This window comes from Takifugu flavidus, chromosome 7, assembly GCF_003711565.1.
Source record: "Takifugu flavidus isolate HTHZ2018 chromosome 7, ASM371156v2, whole genome shotgun sequence".
NCBI lineage: Eukaryota > Metazoa > Chordata > Actinopteri > Tetraodontiformes > Tetraodontidae > Takifugu > Takifugu flavidus.
In genome coordinates, this window is record NC_079526.1 from 8,406,533 (window position 1) to 8,428,779 (window position 22,247).

Genomic DNA, 22,247 nt, shown 5'->3' on the forward strand with positions numbered 1-22,247 from the left:
TTGGCAGTCTTAACAACTCTCTCTCCTTTTCCCAATCTGACCTTTTTTCTCTCTCACACACTCATCCGAATGTACCGTTTTGGAACACAGCAGAGCAATGGAAACAGAGGAGGAGGAGGGAAAGCAAAGGAGGAGGGAGGAGGAGAAGGGTGGAGAGAAACAGACTCTGGGGACCAGCAGCTACCAGCCAACAGGAGGAAAAGAGCCGCAGAGAAACGGCCTGTTGCTTAGTTGGGACATGAGCTCCAAGCAGCAGAAACAGGGTGTGTGACTCATGGGGCGATCCAGTTGGAAGTAAAAAGCAAAAAAAAAAACCCACCATCCTGTACAGCTGCAACTAAAAACTGGAACTGGTGTTATACTGGGGAGAAAATAGTTTTCACTTTCATTCTGTAGATTAATTTATGATTCTTTTGTACTTGACTGCCTTCAACTTTAACTCGCTTTGGTTGTTTTGCCACTGCAGTCGATTGCTGCAGTAAAGCCATAAATCACCATGCACGCGTGCACAGACGCACACTTTGTGTTTTGATTTTAAACAGAGGGGAGCTGGCTTTAACCATTCATTAGTGGGATCTGAGCTAAGCTAGTTTGATCTTTATGGATTAATGTGTAATTGTTGATGCAAAAAAGCAAAGCTTATAATACTACCAACATTTTGTCCTTTTGTTGCTCATCTGTGAATTTATATATAATTAGGCAACAGCAGATTATGACTGGTACTGAGGTGACCCTCTGCAGTGGAAGTTTAGTGTTTAATTTCAAAAGTGTGCAGGGCAATGGGAGGCAGCACGTGTGCTAATAATACTGTGGAAAAGACACTTTTTCATCCGAGGAACTATTTAATTGAGATCAAAGGGGTAAATCTCAGGTGAAGTTCTGTTATTACAATGGTGTGAAGAACCAAAGCAGAAAGGTGGAGAAGTGCTGCCACCTAGTGGCTCATTCAAACTAACCAAATAAACACGGCTGCTTTCACAGAAAAGGCATAAAGGTGGACACGTCTGCACATCACAACTGGCAACATTTACATTACATGGAGAAATTGCTTCTGCAAAACAATAAATCACTGAGTTTTTGATAGGCCGTCAGAATATGGGTGCATTATTATTGTACCTCATGTTGCCTATTGTGCCAAACTTTATTGAATATGGGTATGCTGTGTAAAACGTGAAAATAATACAAGCACAAAACTCCAAATATTAAGATTATATGGATTTTTTACAGATGCCAGCAAGATCTGGCTGGAGAATCTTACCCTGAGTCGCACACAGCCTCTTCTGGACCCGCGCATCATCTTGTCTTTGGACTGCATAGAAATGAATAAAGTAAAAAATATATTAGTCAATAAATAGAGTATAAAGTTTGAATGAGCACAAGGCATACCTACTGAATAATGCATGTCCCATTTCACTTTTGTTTCATTAAATTCTTCAGAATGATTATTTTCTGTCAAATCCTCTTTCCATCCACGTGTGATCAAAAATCATGTGTGTATGTGTGCATATATACACCTACACACACATATTTTACACTTACAGCAATGTGCCACAGATTTTTGATTTTTCCTTAAATAATTTAAGATATTAGAGAAATAAATTCATGCGTTGGAAGGTTTGCAGAGTAAATTAGAATTTAAATCAATAAATGAGACTTTCTTCCTTTGTAAAACGATGAATTTGTTAATCCTCGTCCACTGGAACAGAAAGTCCCTTTGTTGCATTTTCAATCCCGACTTTACATGCAAAACAAAAGGAGTCGACTTAATGGCGAGGGAGAGGTTAATATGAGAAAAGAACACAGGAATCCTGGGAGAGGATGACACATTTAAACTGGTTTCACTCCAAACACCAACAGACTGTCGACCCTTTCTCTTAGTCCTGTTTAATTCTCTCTCCTCTCCGAGTCAACAGAGCGCTGTCCTGACACGAACATGCATGCATCACGCATGTGACAGATATAACTCAATGTTTCAAATTGCCTTAGTCATGCTGCGATGTATTTAGCACACAGGACCAGTTGTAAAACTGGAACAACGCCGCCGCACATCCAGACAGATGCAACAGGAAAAACAAGTCCAGCACCATGTCAATTGTTGAACAAATGGGTGTGTGTGTTGACAATTTGGTCAACTTTCAAAGATGAGTGGTCATGCGTAGTTATTCCCCACACACACACACGCGCCCAAATTCTTTCAGTTTCTTGTTGCGAATGTTCTCGAAAGAGAATAATGAAAGGAAAACGAACGAATTTGATGCTTATCAAATCTAGCATTGATATAAAGCTACAACTACCCTCACATTGGCTAGCACCTGATGTTAGCCACGGTGCCTTGGTAGCCTAATTAACTACTTTTATATCACACACCTACACGTATTTCTAAGACCGCCGGCAACTGCAGTCGCAAAAGTAAATACTGAATAATGTCCACCTCAAAAGTAGACACTGCGAATGGTATAAACTAATCTCCCCCCCCCCTTAAATTTCAGATAGTAGCTTTGCTAACTGACTAGCCATAGTAGCGGAAGTGCAGAAATAAAACTACAATCTGATTGGCTAGTCGGTTTGTGACAAGCGCAGCTATTGGTCAACGTAGGAGTCCGTCTTTAAAGACACCCGCCTCTTTGTGCCAGCTGAGATTCCCAACTCCTGACAAACAGGAGGCCTTTGGTGGATAACCAACGGCAACTAGTGCCGCTCCTCACCTCCGTGGACCAGCGGGAACGAACCGAGGAGACGAACCTACCGTGTAGTAGGAGAGTAAGCCGGCGTTGTAGTCCAGGACGAACCAGCGGTACTGCCAGCCCTTCATGACGTTAGTCCACTTGCTAAGCGGCCCCTCCATGATGGACGCCATCTTTCTGTGGGTCTGAGGCGGGGAGGAGTCGCGAGCAGGCGTCACGCGCGGGAGGAGGCGTTGATGACCCGCGGATGGATCCACCACCTGATGATCAAGCGATCAGACGATGATCTTCATGGAGTTCTGAACACCCGGAGACATGTCACTAACCTTATTATTGTCATTAATAACCGGATTTAAGAAGAAAGAGGTCCTAGCTTTACCGTGGTTGTTGCATGTTTTTTTTTTTACAGCTCATAACAAAGCAAAACTTTAAATTTTACTTTCACGATCAAAGCCTGAACTTCCACGCATTCATTTCAAACCTGTCATGTAACACCGACTATTAAATGGATTACTGGTGTTTTGTGGAACAAGATGCTTAATGGGTATGTGTGTCTGATGCATTTCCCCCCCCTCCCCAGTCTATTTTTTGGTTGCCATGGTGTTCAGAGCAGGTGTGTGGCATGCCCCCAATGACACCTGGTGCATCTGATTTGTGGCCCCCTGATGAGGGCCTGTTTATATGCCTCAGCACCCTCTTTCTCTTTCTTAGTGCTTTCTCTATTTAGTCCCAAAGTAGCAGCTCTTTTTTGGATTTAGATATCACTTTTTAATGTGTTGGTTGTTTAGCCACATCGTGACCTGTTGGGTTTCAGGTGGAGGAAGGTTAGCACAGCAGTAAAGGGTTGGTTTTTTAAGCATATGAAGTCATCAGTTGTTAATTAAAGGTTAATTCACTGTGCATCGTGCCTGTATTAATTATCTGTGCATGGGTGGTCTTTGGGGAAAACTCAAGAAAGTAAAGGTTGAATCTTTAAGTGAAAGTCCTAACTCTGCGTTGTGGGCATTATTTCGTTTTGTTTGGTCTGCCACACGCTCCGACGCATCAGATTTGGATTTAATTTTTTTAAAATCTGTCATCTATTCATGTTTAGTTGATTGATAGAGTTGCACTTTAACTAAGAGGAAAATACTAATATTCTTGCAAATGTAAAAATCTGACTGGTTCTTTGATTTAAAAAATGTTTAAGATGCAGTTAAATTGTACTAATGTCTCTGTAATTGTATTTTCTGTTTTTTTGAGTTGCAATGTGAATATCAAAAGGCTAATAAGCATATATGCCCATATGTGCTCAAAACTAATTTAATTTCTGGGGGGAGGATGAGCAAGCAAGTTGTAAACTATGTTATGATTCCGTTTTTTATTTATTTACAATAGGCTTAACACTGATAAGCAAACTTCACAGTAATATAATGTGAGCTTTAAATAAAAAACAAAACAAAATATATTTGTACAATTAAAAAAAAAAAGAAGTTAATGTTAACATCTCTGCCATCTTTTTTAAAAATCCCTGTTTAGATTCACATATTCCATTATTGTGTGTGACGTTTACATTGCACTCATACAACCGAAGAAGTGGCCTTTGGTATAATAACGTGTTCTCCAAACCAAGATGGAAAAATGAACACAGACATGCAGGTGACACAAACGGAAAACTGATGGTTGAATGGGAGGAACGCGTCACCACAGATGTGAGATGAAGGACGAGAATGCGTTGGTACCAAATTGCACTTTGAAATGGCACCAGGTGATGTCCTGGGCGTTTACATTGTTCTGGAGCTCTTTGATAAGGCTTCTAGCGTAACCTGCTCCACAGAAGAACAGTGTGAACAAAGCGGCTGATGGATGCTTGGCAATTTAAAGATATTTTGGCAAAACTTTGGTCAGATGGCGACTTGGCGAACTATAATGGCACAAGAAAGAAGCAGATGAATGTAGAAAAAAAAAACCCACCTCAAGCCTGTGTTTTGTATTTCAATTTGTTCCCAAAAAAGCATAAATAATTATTTGTATGCACCTTATCTCAGAGTAGGACAAAACTTGTGAGATAGTGTTGTGAATGGTGTAGTAGTGTTCACAGATTACACTTTAGAGTATTCGAATTTCTCATATTTTCATTCGGGGGCTCATGATCCAGTGTACAATGAAATTTGAGCCAAATAAAGGAAAACATTCTACCCCAAAAAGAAAATTTTGTATGATCAAAGAACTCTGGGATGGTTAATAATTGATATTTGTTTTTTTTTTTAAAAATGCCGGCTTAAAGGTTTAAACATGCAGGTGAACATTCAACTAGATCCAGAACAGAATACATTCATAAAGCAAATTCAGATGTGATGGATGAGCCTCAGTCTCACAATATCTCTCTTCAGTCAACATTAATCTTTATGCTGTAACCACACATAAATCTTTTGTATCCAGGATATGAAATAAATCAAATATTTACATAACTTTTCTCTCAAAATAGCTCTGTGCTTGTAATAATTAAAAAAAAGAAAAAAAAATCAGGAATAATTTAAAATTCAAGTTCATACATAGACATTCTAAAAAGGTTTTTTTGTTTTTCTTTCTGCAAAACCAAATGTACAAATTGCTCATGTGCTGAAGACGTACTGCAGTTGGTTCAGAGAGCCGCAGCTGTGTGGTGAGGAGAGTAGGTCTCTGCCTCTTACATCGAAGAATCTGAGGCACCAGGACCGCGACGAGGCTGAGGGGAATCCAACTCTGTCCGTTCTCAGAAGGACACTTAGAGGAATACTGTCCCGATTCAGCGCCCTGCGTGCGACCCTGCCCCCCCCCTTCCACGCCCAGTCATATAAAGAAGAAATGTGTGCAAGGACAACTGGAGAGACCATAAATATTGAAATGCTTTAGAGGACTTGGGGACAGTCCCCGTTTCTGTGGCACCGCGAAGACAACTGTCACACCTCAGAGGTCAAATGTGAATATGACGACACCCACTTCTGATTTCAGGGCACGGAGAAATGAAATGATAGATTTGTTCAAGTCCTTCCTTTTTGATTCCTCTGAAATGTCAAGATCAATGTTTCGATTTGAGCTTATTTACATGCTTGTCAATGCAGTAACGAATATTTTGGAAGATGTAGGTGATCCCTTTAAATATTTCTCTGTGGGAATGTCAAAACAAATCAGATTCTGGGACGTATCATATTTGTCCATTTAAAAAAAATACTGTATTCTGGAATTAAATGAAAGAAAAACAATCTGCAGATGAAACAAATGTAAAAACGAGACCCTAAAACCATAAAAAATGCTTTTTGGAAAAAAAAAAAAAAAAAAGGTACAATGGCTTATGTTCACTCAAAGACACAGTAAAATCCTCTTCTGTGAATCAACTGATGATTGACAGATCGGTACCGGACTGCTGGACCTCAGTCAGTGAAAACGGTTCAGTACTGGGAGTAAGGCTGGGCAGCGGACGGCGTCACCACCGCCGCAGACAGGGCGTAACCACTGGCAACCGGAGCGAGCCTCCACCTACTGAGCCGACTCCACACAGCTGATCCGCTCGACATTCATTTCACATGGAGGGGCTTTATCAAGGCCCGCCGGGGACGCGGCCTCGGACATTTTTCGGTTCGCCTTAAACCACATTTAAGTTGGTACAAACGATGTACAGTTTAGAGCACGTTATTTTTCATTTCCACACTGGCATTCTGTTCAAGGGTTGTCTGTAAACACTAAAAACATAGATAGTGATTTCTCTGAGGTACTTAAGAGATTCTTTTCATTCTTACTCCCAAGAAATCCGTCAACAGAACTGGACACAAGGGGAACAAAAGTGATTGGGTAGTTAGGAGGTGAAAGCCGGGTGCCACAGTGGCTACCTCTGGACTACATCGCTAATCTCTTTAATACAGCTGTGCAGGTTGTCCAGTACAGTGTTGGGCCCCACACCGCTCAGCCCCCCACCGCCTGACGACGAGGCCCTCAGTTCCTGGAGGCTGAGCTCCAGCTTTCCCACAGCCTCCCGAAAGGCAAATTTGTTCCTCATTTGTGGGATGCAATCTACGTAACCTGAGCAGTAGTCTAGCAGCTGGTGACCAGCGTCGAGCACCTGACTACTCGCAGGGCTTTCGGAGCTGGCATGGAGGGCACTGCTCAGGTACTTGGCACATTCGAGCAGGGCCTCGCGGCTAATCCGCTCCAGGGGCACCCTCTCGGCCTGCTGCCTCGTCCGCCGCAGCGCCACTTTAGAAGCGGCTGTGTGTGAGGAAGCTGTGGTGGCGGCCCCGTTGGCCATTTTTGCGGGAATAGTGTTGGTGGACGCAGAGCAAGACGACGAAAGGGAGGAGGAAGACGCAGGAGGCACTTGCGGTGGCGGCACTGACGGTCTGCCCATCGTCACTCCCCCCGACGTCCGTCCCGATCGGTTGCTTTTCAACGTGTCCCCGTTTACCTCCGACGGCACTCCCGCCAACTGCTCCTCCCCGTCACCGCTGTAGGACTGTTGCAGGCTGCGCACGTTGGGGGGGGGAGGAGGGGCACACTTGGGTTTTACAAGCCGTGGCCTGTCCCGGTCAGCTTGTTGGTCAGACAGCAGTTTAAAGCGGTTCCCCTGAGAGTCCAAACCGACAAGGTGCACGTCCGCCGGGCTATGTTTCTGTGTGGGGGAGATCAGGACCGGAACCTTGTGGTTGTGAGTCATTGCACCTGCTGCAGTCGACGAAGCACTTAAAGTAGAGGTCTTAGAGGGAGACGGCCAACTCTGCTGCCTGTCTAGGCCTCCCCCGTTCTCGTCTCTGGGCCCCTTGACCCTAGACGAACTGTCTGATTCCCCAACCTCCCCGCCGACCCCTGGTGCCCTCGCTCCTACAGACGTGCCCCGGGGTAGTAGCTTGGCTTTTGGCCTTTCCCTGATCTGTGCGGTTCCCTCATCCATCCTCCTCAGCAGGCATTCTGAAGGACGTGTGGCCCCGTTTTCTGGCTGGGAGGTTGTGGAAGCAGTCCTCTCCAGGGGGGACTTTGCACTTCGGTTCCTTGGTAAAGTCAGAGCCATCCGCTCCAGGTCTAGCAACCCAGCAGACATCGAGGAGGTAGAATTAGACCTAGGGAAAGGCTTAAGCCCTGCAGCTATGCTTCCACCATCTTCTGAAGAGGTGGTCTTGCCAGTCCGAAGCCCCAGGGTTTTTTTGATGAGTCTTGGGGTAAAAAACCCAGCCAATCCTCCCCAGCTACTCCCACTTGTCACCTGTGAACTAAGGCCTCCACCTGAGGGCTTCTGTCCAAACGCCGCCCCACAGCACCGGGACTGACCTTGGGCGGGTTCCCCGTGCGAGTGGGACGGAGATGCCGAGAAGCCACCAAGACTGTCTGACTGGGGCAGGGGAGGGGGGGCGTTAAATTCAGCTGTGGGTTCGTATTTTTTGTGTGGCTGCGTTTCCATTTCTCGGAAAGAGCTGCTCCTCTTGGGTGGTGTCGGGAGGTTCTGCTGTAGCTGGGAGGAGGGAGAGGAAGATGAGGAGGAAGATTTCTTCTTTATGAAAGAGCTAAAGAAGCCAGTCTTGCGGTCTCTAATAAATGTGCCCATATCCTGTGCATCCTCTAAAAGGCTGCCTGGAGATTTATCTCGTGGCTGCTGTTTTCTTGGCAGAGCTGGGGAGCTGCCTGTGCGGCCATCTCCTCCAAACAGAGCAGAAGCCCAGCCTAGAGAGACGAGAAGGAGAAATTAACTCACAACACTGCCAGTTTGGTATAAAAAGCCTTCATATTTGCAATGTACAACTTTCAAATGGTTAATTAGCCATATATTAGAATTACTACAGATTGACATATGGTTCTGATAAGACAAACTAATGTTAAATATTTGATGCTTTGGTCACACACAGTTTAGGGAGGTGCTTGTGTGATTTCTTTTAATGAGGAGTCAAAATTAAGAACCTGGGATAAAAAGGGGTTTATATGGGGGGAATAAGTGTGAAAACCATCAAAACTGCAAATGATAAGCACAGATATTATGGGAAGTAACCGAACACAACATTCCTTAGACTTGCAATATCAATACAACACAAGCATCGAGTGTGTTATTGGAAACAGGAAAAAATATTATTCATCCCCTCTTGGTTGTATTTGTTGAGCTATTTCTGTGCTTTAGCATAATATGCAACCATTTATTTATGTTACGGTAAATAAAAGAATATTTAAATTGACTTGAAATGTTGTCTTAATAGGGGTAAAACAAACACAAAAATACAACAAATTGAGTACAGTGGCAGAACACAGGGAACAAGGGACACAGTCAGATGATTTTAAAAAGAAATAAATAAAGACAAATGATCATTTATTTGGTTTTAAAGGCATTAATTTAAGTTAGGGTTAGCAAACAAACACAAAATGTACTTAAACACTGAATTGATATCAGATGTGGACAGTGATAGTTTGATAAATACTTTACTGTTTGGGTAAACATTCATTTTACAATGTGGTATGTGACTTTAATATAAATGTAGAGGTCTGTCTGTGAGTCACAAGTTAGGATGAAATACCAGATGCAGGAGTGCAATATGGACATAAGACACTTTGAAAAAGGGAAAATGACAAACAAGTAATCAAAAGAATAGATATTCATTTGGATCTTCAGGTGCAGGGGAAAAGGGAGGAATGTTACAATGAATATAAAGGCAATTACATGAATTATATATTAGTTTTTGCTGAAAACATATTTAATGTAGAAATAAATACACAAAATATATCGTATCAAATAGGTTTTGGAGTCTAAATCATGCTCCCAGGGTTTGAAATATGCTGTTGCTTTACAAGTGCAACAGATTCAAGTAGCAAAATCACTGGGAGCGTGATCTAGTGTGCAGCACCTAGCATTAAATGGCAGCAGCGGTCACTTGGTATTGAAAACATCAGCCATTCTTCTTAGACGGTGTGCTCGACGGCGTTTCAGTCGTTTCTTTGACTCCCTGCCATCCGGGATACCTGCAGAAGAACAATGTGGCGCCTCTGACTGGTTGGTATCGAGGTAGGCGTGTCTGGATGTACCTGAGTGACTGAGTGTTGCCTGGTCAGGTCGTCCGTCCAGTCCGCCCTCAATGTTTTCTTTATTTTCTGTGTGCTTGTGAAGTGTACGAGATTTGGAAGGCAACAGGGGCATGTCGGCACAGAAAGAGTGCAGTGGTCCACAGTGACCGGCTGCTGTCTTACACAGTTCCTCTGCTACCTCTGTGAGTATTAGAGAAGATCAAAACAAGTTAGAGGAAAGAAACAGAGCAAACTGTTCCAGTTTCCTGCCTATATATTACAAAATGTGCTTCTCTGATGACAGTGACTAGCTTTACTCACAGTAGCCATGGTACTGTACCTTCAGAGATGCTGGAATCATGGAACATGGTTTCAAAGGCTTGATGGATCTCTGCAAACGAAGGCCGGTCCAGTGGACTCCACTGCCAGCCTGGTTCAGGGAAAGACTCATCAAATTTCATTTCTTTTACCATAAAGTAAAAAACCAGCGCTGACATAAAATTGTTTGCATCAGTTAAAAGACGGTTGATTAAGGGCCACATGATCTAGGACTCACATGCTCTCATGAGTTCATAGACTTTGGGTGGACATCCCTCGGGTTGCTCCATACGGTAACCTTTCTCCAGGAGGTCGTACACCTGAGACAAGTCAATGCCGGGGTATGGAGACATGCCATAGGTGGCAATTTCCCACAACAGTACACCAAAGGCTAAAATATCAAATATTTAAGAATGAATAAAGGATCATTTACAATATGAATGAATAAAATATGAGTATGTTTCTTACCCCACACATCAGACTTGATGGAGAAGGTATTGTACGCAAGGCTTTCTGGTGCTGTCCACTTAATGGGAAACTTGGCCCCAGCGTGGGCAGTGTACGTGTCACCGGTCATTAGCCTGCTTAAGCCAAAGTCCGCAACTTTCACAACATGATTCTCACCAACCAAGCAGTTCCTTGCAGCCAGATCCCTGAGAGAGAAAGACGGAGTGAAATCATCAGGTGTCAACAGAAGATGGATGCCAGACAGAAGAACTTGACAACTCCAGTCTACATGAAAAACATCCTTTTACCTGTGTATAAAGTTCTTTTTCTCCAGGTATTCCATGGCAGAGGAGATTTGTGTGGCCATGTATAGCAGCACCACTGCATTCACCTCCTCTTTGTCACAATCTCTCAAGTAGTCCAGAAGGTTGCCGTGTGGCATATACTCTGTCACGATGTAGAATGGAGGCTCCAGGGTACACACACCTGAGGAACAGACAGTGGAATAAAGACACTTGCCAACGAACACGTAGTTATGATAATTACCAACGGAAAGTTCAAAAGAAACAAAGATGTTTGTGGACGCTCACCAAGTAGCTGAACAAGGTTAGGGTGTTTAACCTCTTTCATCACTGCTGCTTCTTTCAGGAATTCTTCCACTTCCATTGTGTCCTCCTGTCATGAGAAGAAATGCAGGAAAATATAAAAAATGTTTTCACGAGAGACTGGAATGAGATTGCTGTAATTCAGAAGCTCGCCAGTAGGTGGCAATCTATACCCACCGCTTAGCACTTTCCTACTTTCAATCAGGCAAAAGTTGCTGATTCATTACCATCAAAAGAGGATATAATTAATATTACAAAGAAATTATGAAATGACAGCAGGGCCCTCTCTTACCTTTAGTGTTTTCACAGCTACAGTCAGGTTGTACTTCTTCCAGACTCCCACGTACACCTCCCCATACTGGCCTCCTCCCAGCTTGTGCTTCATGGTGATATCTGTGCGCTCCATCTCCCACTTATCGTGGATAGGTGACACACCATACACTGTGGGCTTGTTACATTTCGGTGCTGGGTAGTGCAGGGTGGTTACAAGGCCGTCAGCTACAGTGGAGTGGTGGTGGACCAGCTCGGCCAGCGTGGCGAAACGGCTTTCGGATGTCACATAAACCTGAGGGGGAAGGCAGCAGGTATTTGGAGTTGGTGAGACAAAGTAGATAACTACAGTAGAGTGGGTTGAAGTCAATTTAATGAAACTGGGCTACACCTTTCCATCAGAGGCCGTGTTGATCCGGTAGTGGTAGACTCTCCCCTCATACCGCAGAGAGATGGACAGCTGTCCCGGGCTGCTTTCACTTTCTCTGACTAGGAAACTGCCGTTTATTAGGGAAGAGAGCAAGTACTCGGCTGCGCTGCGTGACACCGGCCCATGGTACCAGCTATGCTTTTCCAGACTGTTGACTGGCGTGATGTAGTTGGAGGGCACCCAACCTTGACCATTCTTTGAGCGCACTTCACTCCATTCTCCATTCTGGTTGTAGCCGAGCACGCGGAGCTTCTCACCTGGACACAAGAAGACAACATGCTTATCAAATTTGGTCTTAAGAGTCTGTTGGGTGCTTTTACGAGAAAGAGCTTTTACAATCTTTTTTATAGATTCTATTTACTTGGCTTTATTTTTGATTAAGTAACTAGAAAGAGCAGTTAAAATGCCCATGTGGTCAAACAACGTGTCTGTTGACTTTAAAGACCATAAAATCAAAAGGTGAGGAACAATGACAGGGTTGTTTGAACTGCCTATCTGTCATAGAGGGCTTGGCAAAACCAGGCGTGTAGTGACTTGGTCTGTTGCCTGCCTGTCTGACACAAGCGTGGGAGACGTGAGGGAGAAGAGCGGCTGATGTGCTCGAGCGCAGAGCGAGGGAGGGAGGGAGGGAGGGAGGGAGGGCGTGATCAGTACTGCAAACAAGGCTGAATAAGGCTGCAGTCAGCCCTGCCAGTCAGACAGAGACTGACAAAAGAGGAAGAATAGAGAGGGAGAAGAGTGCAGACACTCTGTCCGGTTCATGAATTGCCTTTTCTTCCTATTAACAATTGCCCTTATCTCATCTTTTCTAATGATTTTCCTGTAAAGTAATTGATTCTCTCAGCAGCTCTATTGAATTCATGGTTTAGAGACCATCAGTGAGTGTTGACACCAAAATAAGGACGTGGTGCTGTTTGTGCAGACATGCTGCTTCAGGTTACAGCAAGACAATTCAACTTGATCCCACTGGAATTCCAGATTGATTAAAGGCTTAACTTTTTTTTTCTCGCCCAGTAAACATGTAGGACCTGAAGGATAAATCATCAATTACCCAGGCAACAGTTTACACGAGTGACACAAGAGGGAACGAGTTAAACTATGCACTCCTTACCACAAGTATGAGGGCAAAATTAAAGGTGGCGACTTAGATCCACTATTACTCAATAACAGTTACAAACATCTGATATTATACAGATCTACGTAGACCAAGCGTCTGTTACTCATTTAAGACTCCCCACTGATTTACACCTATATGTATGCCACAGTATGTCCATGTAATAGCAAAGAGTGTGACATTTACAGTAAGAAAAACCCCGTAAAGCTGAGGACCACACTTGTCCCAGCATGCATGTGGGTAGGAATGTAAGATCCACACCATGAGTCAGAGTCTAAACACCACTTCCATCTCAGCCAGTTGGCATGGAAATCCTAAAAAGATGGATAATTAGCTCACCCACTCATGCTCATTGCCTGATTAGTTTGGTGGCACGTGGTGCCCACATAACATTACATTTAAAGGTCATTATGTTTAACGATCATCACAACTTCAGGACCTGCGGCTAACCTGAGATAACGTTGGGTTTGGTGTAACAGGATTAAAGTAGAGTCTTAAAGAGGGAAAGGGTGTGTGCGGTTGACAGAGAAAGCTTTATGTTAGTGTCCCAGAAGCATGAAATTATGTAGCCGATTGCTCAGGCTCTGTTGACACACTGCATTCTTCTGGGATACCTATAGTTTTACTCATGAGACATTCCCCGTAGGAGGTGTTGGCCCGCAGATACCTAACCAATCCTTCGCCCATGACTCGTTTCCTTTAAGGAAGGGAGTCACTATTTCGACTGTTTGCTGTTTGGCAAGGTGTGGGAGTGGATGCACCAACGGCACACAACTGTCTGTGATGATGCATCGGAAACTGGAGGTTGGCTTTTCATGTTTTTCAAGATGCATAATGGAACTTGAAAATCTCCTTTTTGTGGTGACGCAGGACGAAAACAATTACAATAAAAATAATTCTCATTCCATTCGTCAAACTCACATGGTACGATACGATTTCAATCATTACCTTTAGTGATACTCAGCGTGTTGTCTCCGCTGGCAACAAAGTCATAAAGTGCAACAAAGAGGTTCGGGTCACTTTCCGCTGCCCCCAGCAGGTTCTCTTTGGAGCTCCAGCGTACAGCCTCCGTGAGAGCCGCAGAGTCCAGGCCGAACGGCCGATGGAGAGCTTCTGGAAGAGGATGGGACAAGACCAGAGACAGACAGAAGAGAAATTATTAGAGCAGAATCAGGAAACCTGGTGGGAAAAAACACATAGCCATAATGGACAGCAAAATATGTACAGCATACCTATGTTACAAATAAATAATTACATTTTGTCTCACGTTGACCATTATGATAGACTGAAACCCTCGTCAAATCCGTTTTAGCAAACATACTTGGACAGCAGGGTATCTCAGTGGATAGTGTGTTGTCCTCTAGACAAACGCTGTAGTCTGAATTCTCCATGTTCCCACAGCTCCATTTCACAGATGGTCTACCTGCCCGTCCAGGTTGTTCCCCCTGCCTCAGCCCTGTCTGGAGACGCTGGCCACTCACAGCAGCCCACTCTTCTTCAAAACTGCTGTTTGCCTGCAGGCACCTCAAAAGCATAATGCTAACAAATCCCCTCTCTCTAGAGCTCCGTTACCCCTGGTTACACACAGGGAACTGATGTATCCTTCCGAAATACAGCAAGATCTGAGGCGTAACTGGTTTTGTACATGTGGATCTGGTAACAGTCGGAGGGAGGAGCTACCTCAACGTGGCTGCTGATTACCTAAGCTACCATACACCCACAGATGCACAATGACTAACTTGTACATGAAAACGAACATGTTCTTCCCTCAACAGCTGCTGCCAAAGTCACCGCATGTCTGGGCAGCTGCTGTGTGACTGGAAGAGGAAGACGAGGGAGGGATAAAGTCTAGAGGGTAAATACTGGAGCAACAATTAGCCTAAAATGGATATCAATACTACTTTACCTTTAATGATTACAGAAATCAACAAGGGTAATTTCTCATTAAAGCATTATGGATTTTTTTTTTAAACCATGTAATCCATAGGAAAGCAGCTCTGTGCTCATTTCACATCGTTTGGAGCTGTGCTGCAACTACCAACAAAGCTTGCCTACCTTTTTTCTGGACCAACAGACTCGGCAGCGCATCAGTAGCTGTGAGCTGGCTCAGCCACAGTTCCCAGTACATCTTTGAACTTGGTATGGTCAGGTTTACCAAAGAAAAACCTCTGCTGTCCTTGACTCAAACCACTGGCAGCTTCTGGAGTAAAGGTTCCTGCTGAAGCGCAACTAGTTTTGATGTGGTTGAAGAGGAGAGTCCAGATGGAGCGCAAACACATCCATGACCGCTGATCTCTGAGCTTCAGTGTTCAGTGTGGCAGAGACGCATGTGAGGCCTGAAACACTGAAAGCAGCAGATGGCCAGGGCCTGCTGTCCTTGTAGGGTCCTACTGCCCCCACAACATGTGTGTGTGTGTGTGTGTGTGTGTGTGTGTGTGTGGTGAAACTCAACACATGTGCCTTCTGAAGAAAATCAAGGCTTTGTGCTGAGCAGAGACAGGCGTTTGCAAGTCTGAGGGATATGCCAAGCTTGCACCTCTCAAGACAGCTGGGACAGAGGTGACCCTGGCCCTGAGTGTGGAGGCACAAGTGCCCACAGATACACACTCTCTGTCCCTCTCTCTCACACACACACACACACACACGGACAGCAGTGGAATCATTTCTTCATGCCTCATATGCAGCTGTTAATGTGGATACTTGTCTACAGCTCTCACTTCAGCCTAGTCACCTAGCACCACCACTCGCTATTATCTGTAGTACATCTGTAATTAACAGTAAATCTCTTTCTTTGCAGTGGCTGCTTGTGATAGATAAAAACATGGGGTCTTTATATATAGGGTTCTGGTCCAAGAAATCAAACTTATCTGAACTGCGTGGTTTCATTTCCTGTCAGTTCTGCCCCCATCACCTTCCTGTGATGCAAAGATGACGGTAAAGACCCTTTACGATGTGGCAATAAGTCATCCCCTTCATGTATGACAGCTATACCTTTCAAAATCTGAGTCATGAGTCAGCATAAAGGCAGAGTAACAGGCGCCTTGATAACTAGACCCAACTGGCACAGTCAGGTACCTGCATGTTACTGAGGGGCAGATGTGTGTGTTCGACAAAGCGTAGCAATATACAGTATTACTATTTATACTTGTGATCAGACGCCTGGAACACACACTGCCGCACTCCTCCTCTGGCACCAGCTCACACATGCCCACACCAGCAGATTCATGTCTTCATCAGACTCCACCTTGGAGACATGAAGTTCTCCTGCCCACCGTTGCTGGGAATGCCGTGGATGTTTTCTATTTACCTCTGTCGTTAAGGCGTGCATGATCGTATTGTGATCGCAGATCTTATTGTGATGGGAAAAAACAATATTATGATACCAAGGATATGATCTTTCATTTTGGTTGAACCCTTATGTAGGAAGGTAACATATAATGTAGAGTCGCCATGGCCACAATATACATCATACGTCTGACACGCCTTGCTACTTCCTGGCTACCTCGGTGTCTGCTGCAGCCATGACCAAATTCACGGTTTTCTTCTTTCAGTTTAAGATCAAAGTACAGAGAACACTTAATGTTGCAGTCAGAGCAAAAAATCCCCAGTCCATGAGCTGTCCAAAAGATCCCATACAGTCCAAGCAATGGAAACTTTGTGAGTTTCCTCTGAAGTGAGAGCACTGCCCACTCAGATGTGTTCCATCTTGTCCAAACACACAGAGCAGCGGATGTCAAATATGTCTGATTTCTGCCACATGTGGTACCAAAGGTGTGTTCACATCAACAATGGTTTTCATAAAAATGGCTCGCTCGCTCGCTCGCTGCCTACGCAGATTAACTTCAAAGACAGTGTGAGGCGAGGTTCAGCTGAACTAATGCATACATTCAATCTGCCGTACAGTGACTCACTTTAGAGAATTGAGTGGATGAAATAAACTTTAATGCTACGGTCAGACAGCCAGGGGGCTTCTGGCAGCCAAAAACCTCCCACCTGAGTGCCAGCATGCCACCTATGCAGAGGTATTTGTGACTGCTTAACAATAAAAGCTGAAAGCATCTTGAAACGCTTCAAACGCGCAAACCAGCTTAGATGATTTAAATGTGGCAGATGAAACTTGACTCACTCACTGACTGCTGTCTGCTTGGGAATTACGCTAAGGGGGTGGGATGAGATGGATAATCCTCAAAGAGAAATGGCATCATATGCCAGCTTCAGAAACAAGGAAGGACAGACTGTCTTTATGTTGGAGTTTATAGAGGATTAAAGCAAGTGAGCGTGTGTCTGCAGCAGAGAAGATAAGCAGCAGTGATAACGTCCATCACAAAGGATCCATCCCAGAGGACGTTCCTTCCTTTTATCTATTCCCCCTGCAGCATCAATTGGGGAGCGGGAAAAACTCCAATGGAATCAGACACTTAGAAGTGATTTAGCTAAATCTCCAAGTGTAAGGGAAGGTTTAATAAGAATTAATTTTCTCTCTGCTGATAAGAGCTGTAGGCCAAAGCATTAAAACAAATGCTTTACTGGTAGCATATGCTAATGCCCGAAGCGTCAACGCGGATGATAAAGACACGTGGGCCCGTTTATAGAGCAGGAAAGGCTCGCAGTAATAAATTATTTATTCACCATTACAGCGCACTCTGTCGTCATCCATAAACCATGTTTCACTGTCGTAGCATCACTGGACAGAAGCACTTTTATCAAACAATTTCCTCCCCAATGACACAATCACAATAATCAGATTTTCTCTCATTTCTGACCCAGGCGTGTGTGTATAGGTGTGTGTTCTCGGCTCCTCCTGGTGGTTAACGGCAGCCATCAACTTTTACCAAATCCAACAAATCCGACCATATTTTCGACTCTCATCTTCTCCATTAAAGGATATCTTTAAAGCTGTTTAACCCTGAACCTGATTACTGCGTCATTTATCCTTCTTGTTGGAATTTTAGCACACAAGAGTTTGCAGTAAGTGGATTTGACTCTAATCTAATTTCACTCATAATGCAAAGCAGCTTAGAATCCCTCTTTTCCTCTGGGCAGCTTTAACGGCGCCGTGTAGTGGGCTCAACGTTCGTTAGGTTGCTGCCAAAAAGCGTTCAGATCTACTGATCTGACCCAGTTTTTAAGACCTGCCTATATGCAACAGATAGGAAGGAAAGCTCTGCAGCAAAGTGTGCATCACAGATGGGCTTCCACCCTTCCTGAAGAGGGGTTAAACCAGCAATATGCTGCAGCGGTGGTTTATCCAGTAATCACAGAGGTGGACGAGTCCCTTCAGATGCAATCTGCTGCCTGTCTGTTTCCTGCCGAGCTCAGCGTTTCTGGACCGCGGGCGCGCTTGATACCAAATCAATGATGAGCTATTGAATGGTGGCGCACACCTGAGCCAGGGAAGAGGATCTGGAGGTATTCTGATGAAAACCGCGTTGGAAGAAGAATGTACAAATGCAGTGTTGTTCCATACACATTCTGCATTCCTGAGGCACTGAAGTCTGGTAGATCTGGAAGAATGCAGGGAAGCGGCTCGTTTCCCACAAGGAACAATAAAATCTCCATAACCAGCAAACGGATCCTGACCTTCATACATCTCGTGATTTAGGCTGCTTCAAAAAGCATATTTTAACTGGCATTGTATGTCCATCATCTATACTGTCCTTGTGTTAAATCCAAAGTTTGCCATGATTTTTATTCCCCTCCTCTGGGTCCTGTAGGCTCAGTAGCCTGAAAGGCGTCAGCAACACTTGACGACTGGCATTGACACATAAAATGCATTCTTTACGCAACCGTTGCTCTGTATTGCATAGGAGAGGTATCACATCAGAAATATGCTGCGCTGTTTATGAAATAGTTATTATAGTGTAGTAATGATGTGGTTTCAGTGAGCTCAAATTGACCCACATAAAGAACACAATGACTTAGCAGTGTAACAATGACACCCTACCCCTGCTCCTTAACTATTCTATAGCCTTAGCCTATAGCTGTGCTTTACCATTCTTTTGGAAAGTAGCACTTCCACCTCGAATGTGCCGATTCAGTCAATTTTATCTGGACTTCCTCTTAATGTGACCTGACCCCACAAAGTCATTGTCAAGTCAACAGAAGTCAAATCAACCCACGTAGATTGCGCAATCTGCACAGAGCAGACTGTTTCCTATGGTTTAGGTCACATGACTGCAGTTTAATGTGCTTCAGTTTGATAGACTCTGGGAAGAGGAGCACATTTACAGTCAGACTGAATGTAAAAGCTCAGGCTTACTCACTTGGAAGTCTTTGTTCTATTATCGTGTGCTTTGATGAGTAGCAGTCACTGGCTGCAGAGTAGCTCTGTAAAAGCATCCTTGCTGCTATAAAAAGGCCACTCCAGCGTCGACGCAGGAGAGAAGAGAACAGCGCAGTAGATTTGTCTATGCATCTTCTTCAAGGTGGGGAGGATTACATTTTAAATGCTCCAGCTATAAAGCTTATAATGTTTACTATATTCCAAAACCTTGAACCTTCTCCTGGCCTCAAATCATGTCATGGTAATAAAATTTCATTCAATTAGATAATTAGAATCACAACGAAAAAGCTCTAGTCCTGCACTCAAGACAAGACACTGAGTAAAGCCAAGAGCTCAGAGGCCCAACCAGCCGTGTCAAAGGCAATAATGGCTCATTTATATGGAGAAAGGGGAAATGCAACTTGTGACTCTGTAATGTCAAACATAATTACAGTCATCTACCACAACAGCCACGCCGTTGTGTTGCTCAACACATCAGAGGTGAATAAAAATCTGAAGCCTCTGAAAGGCCTCGTGTACCAAGGCTCCAGAGAACTTTATTCAATTTCTTATACACTTGCGTCACTCAAGTGCAAGTCCTGCCGAAAATAAGCGTTGGGAACAATGTGCTATGCATAGGTCACAGGGTAGGGGTCCGTGCATACGGACCACTTTTAGACTTAATGTGTACGGACTGACAGACGAGTTGAGAAGCCCTGTGTGCAACAGCACACGAAAAAAGGGTTTTATCAATTAAAAGCACCGCAGTGGATCCACAACTTCTGTCGGTCCTGTTAGAAACCCGGAGCAGCTCCCGCTGACAGAAGGCCGACATACCGACTGTGGTGCGGACTATAGAATGCACAACACAGCCCATGCATGTACATACATTATATACTCACGCAGGTGTGTCAGCGCTTTGCTTTGTACACTCGATGACATCTAGATTGATGTTTGTGGAAGTGCTTTCTTGCACATTTGCAACCATCTGGCCGTCTTTGTAATGCCGTGACAACGCGCTGTGTGCATGCCCTTACTCTACATGGGAATGTTTGATCTTTTTTTTGGGACATCTGCTCAGATAATTTGCAATACAACACAGCACACAAGCCAACGCACTGTTGCAAACGGCACGGCGTAAAAATCAAGAGCATTTTTGAGGAGAAGCGTGTCCGGGCGGCGATACAGGAGATCCCTAAACATCCCATAAATTCGATGCAGAAGAATAAACCGGGATGACTCAGGAAAGGGAGCTGACCATGAAGCATTGATGGGTTCCTGCTCGGCTAGATCGGAGACATGAATTATCAATGTGACTGCTGTGAGAGGAAAGCATGAATGATGTGAGGTGGCTGTAATCCTGTCTTTGGCGGGCACCGTTCCCAGATCGTTTCTCTCGTGCACGAATGACAAATGATGGGTAAAAATGATGGCATCCAAGTTGAGTGTTAAGACATTGTTGTTGGCAAGCAAGCATGTAAATACCGCTATAGTCATTGTAATGTGACCCAGTGGTGGCTGCTATAGGGAGTTAAACGTATGGAAATATTGCTCAGCCTCCTGGGGCCAAAAATCAATTTTTACACAATCAACTCCAACACAGAGAAGCCTCTTATAAAGGAATAACTATCTCTATTATATGTGCCCATTATGATCACTGGAGTGGAAAATAAAAACAGACGGTCCCTCTTTTCTCCCCCTTTAGGAACAGTCAGGTCACGTGTAGGATATACTGCACATATGTTCCAATATAATGTCAGAAAAATTCAGATTTGACAAAGGCCGTTCTCGGCCGTACATGTATAAATACCCCGGGGATCACAGACAATGGGGATCTTAACAAATAAACAGGAAAATGGATGAGACAGGGAAGGTTGGTGGGCAAAGCTATTTCCGCTAACGCGTCGTTGTCAAACTAGCTTGGATCGGCTAACAGTCGCTTAATCAGCAGCAAACAATACAAAACTAAAGCCCCCCTCGTCTCCGGGTCCGTGTACCCTATTGCTCTTACCCGAGTGCTGCGTGAAGATATTAATTCCTGGGTCGGGCACGTTAACCGCAGGCGTCCTGCTCGGCGGAGTCCCGGTGATACTGCCGGGTTCTCGGGGTCTTCTCCCGGCGCCGCTCCCCCGGATCCCCTTCGCTTGGTGCGTCTGGGTCGCGTGGGGCTGTGGTGGCTGGAGTCCGGTCGATGTGCCCTCACCGACGCGGCCTACCTGCTGCCCCATCCCGGTAGTGTAGCGTTAGGACGTTTGGGACGAAGCGAGGAACCCCCTGCACACCTTCGGTTCACATTCCCTAACACGGAGAGGCCTGGCCCGAACAGTCTTCCTCAATCCCCTCCCCGCTCTTCCTCACCGCGCTAGCGTTGACTAGCGTGTAGTAACTCGCTCGGCTAGCCCGCTAGCTAACTTTTAGCATTTATCAGTGAAACCCACCCACCCTGCTTTTAACAATAAAATCGCAAAACCGGCGTGTGACAGCGCTTGTATCTATCCCTGTGGTCCAGATGTGGCCCGGGTCGCTATTGACGCCCCTAGGGTAGCGAAGTTCGCTCAAATCTGGAGCATTTCAGGATCGCTTTGCCGATGTCCGGCCGCTACGCGCCCCCTCTGACGCCGCCATCTTTACCGCAGAATAGAAGATGTGTTGCACAAGGCGGGGGGGATTCGCCCCGGTTCCCTGTCACCTCCCAGGCACCAACCGGATCCGAACATTTCCCCTCACATCACCGCTGGAGATACGGTGCCTATCATAGTAGCCTGAAACTCTTCTATTAAAGCTCCATGAATAAGCATTTAATTGCGCAAGCCAGTCACTTACGACATGAAACAGTCTTCTAATAAATTTGGAGTTGCTTGCAAGACAGTTTTCAATATATGGTTTAGTAATGGTGTATTAAGTAAAAAAAAACATTTTGCCTACAATGCATCTCGATATACCGACTCCTGTTCTGTGAATAAAACTCATGATTCAAAGGTTAAAGACAAAATTACCATAGAAATACAACAAAAGTTGTGAATTTCCCTTCAACATTTTGGTATAAAAATATTGAGGGATATATGCAAAGTTCTTCAAAATATGCAAGTGCATTTCACTACAGCTGCATTCTAAAACCCATCCACGT

General features: G+C 44.6%; 2 protein-coding genes and 1 long non-coding RNA gene across 9 annotated transcripts in view; 1 reads left to right on the plus strand and 2 right to left on the minus strand.

Annotated features, from left to right (window-relative positions):
* osbpl9 (oxysterol binding protein-like 9) overlaps positions 1-2,950 on the minus strand; it is a 23,947-nt gene extending 20,997 nt beyond the window's left edge. For 3 of the 6 annotated variants that reach the window (XM_057038060.1, XM_057038057.1, XM_057038058.1), the window contains exons 1-2: positions 2,747-2,943; positions 1,259-1,309 (exon numbers count right to left, since the gene is read on the minus strand). In XM_057038060.1, coding sequence (XP_056894040.1) covers positions 1,259-1,309; positions 2,747-2,857 — 162 coding nt within the window. In that variant the 5' untranslated portion in view covers positions 2,858-2,943. Of the gene's footprint in view, positions 1-1,258; positions 1,310-1,390; positions 1,418-2,746 lie in introns of those variants that run through there. The other 3 variants (XM_057038059.1, XM_057038062.1, XM_057038063.1) reach the window with 3 other exon arrangements.
* Positions 1-4,037, plus strand: part of LOC130528552 (uncharacterized) — a 5,050-nt gene extending 1,013 nt beyond the window's left edge. Inside the window, exon 2 of one of the 2 annotated variants that reach the window (XR_008951327.1) lies at positions 91-4,037. This is a non-coding gene — a long non-coding RNA (uncharacterized LOC130528552). The remainder of the gene's footprint in view (positions 1-90) is intronic. The other variant, XR_008951326.1, reaches the window with a different exon arrangement.
* abl2 (c-abl oncogene 2, non-receptor tyrosine kinase) lies at positions 4,030-21,876 on the minus strand. Its single transcript, XM_057038045.1, has 11 exons — positions 21,132-21,876; positions 13,807-13,971; positions 11,706-12,001; positions 11,337-11,609; positions 11,030-11,114; positions 10,748-10,925; positions 10,461-10,645; positions 10,231-10,383; positions 10,015-10,104; positions 9,696-9,875; positions 4,030-8,351 (listed from the first exon to the last, which is right to left on the minus strand). The coding sequence occupies exons 1-11, from the start codon at positions 21,346-21,348 to the stop codon at positions 6,529-6,531; spliced, it is 3,645 nt and encodes a 1,214-aa protein (XP_056894025.1). The 5' UTR covers positions 21,349-21,876; the 3' UTR covers positions 4,030-6,528.
* Positions 21,877-22,247: the final 371 nt, after the last annotated feature.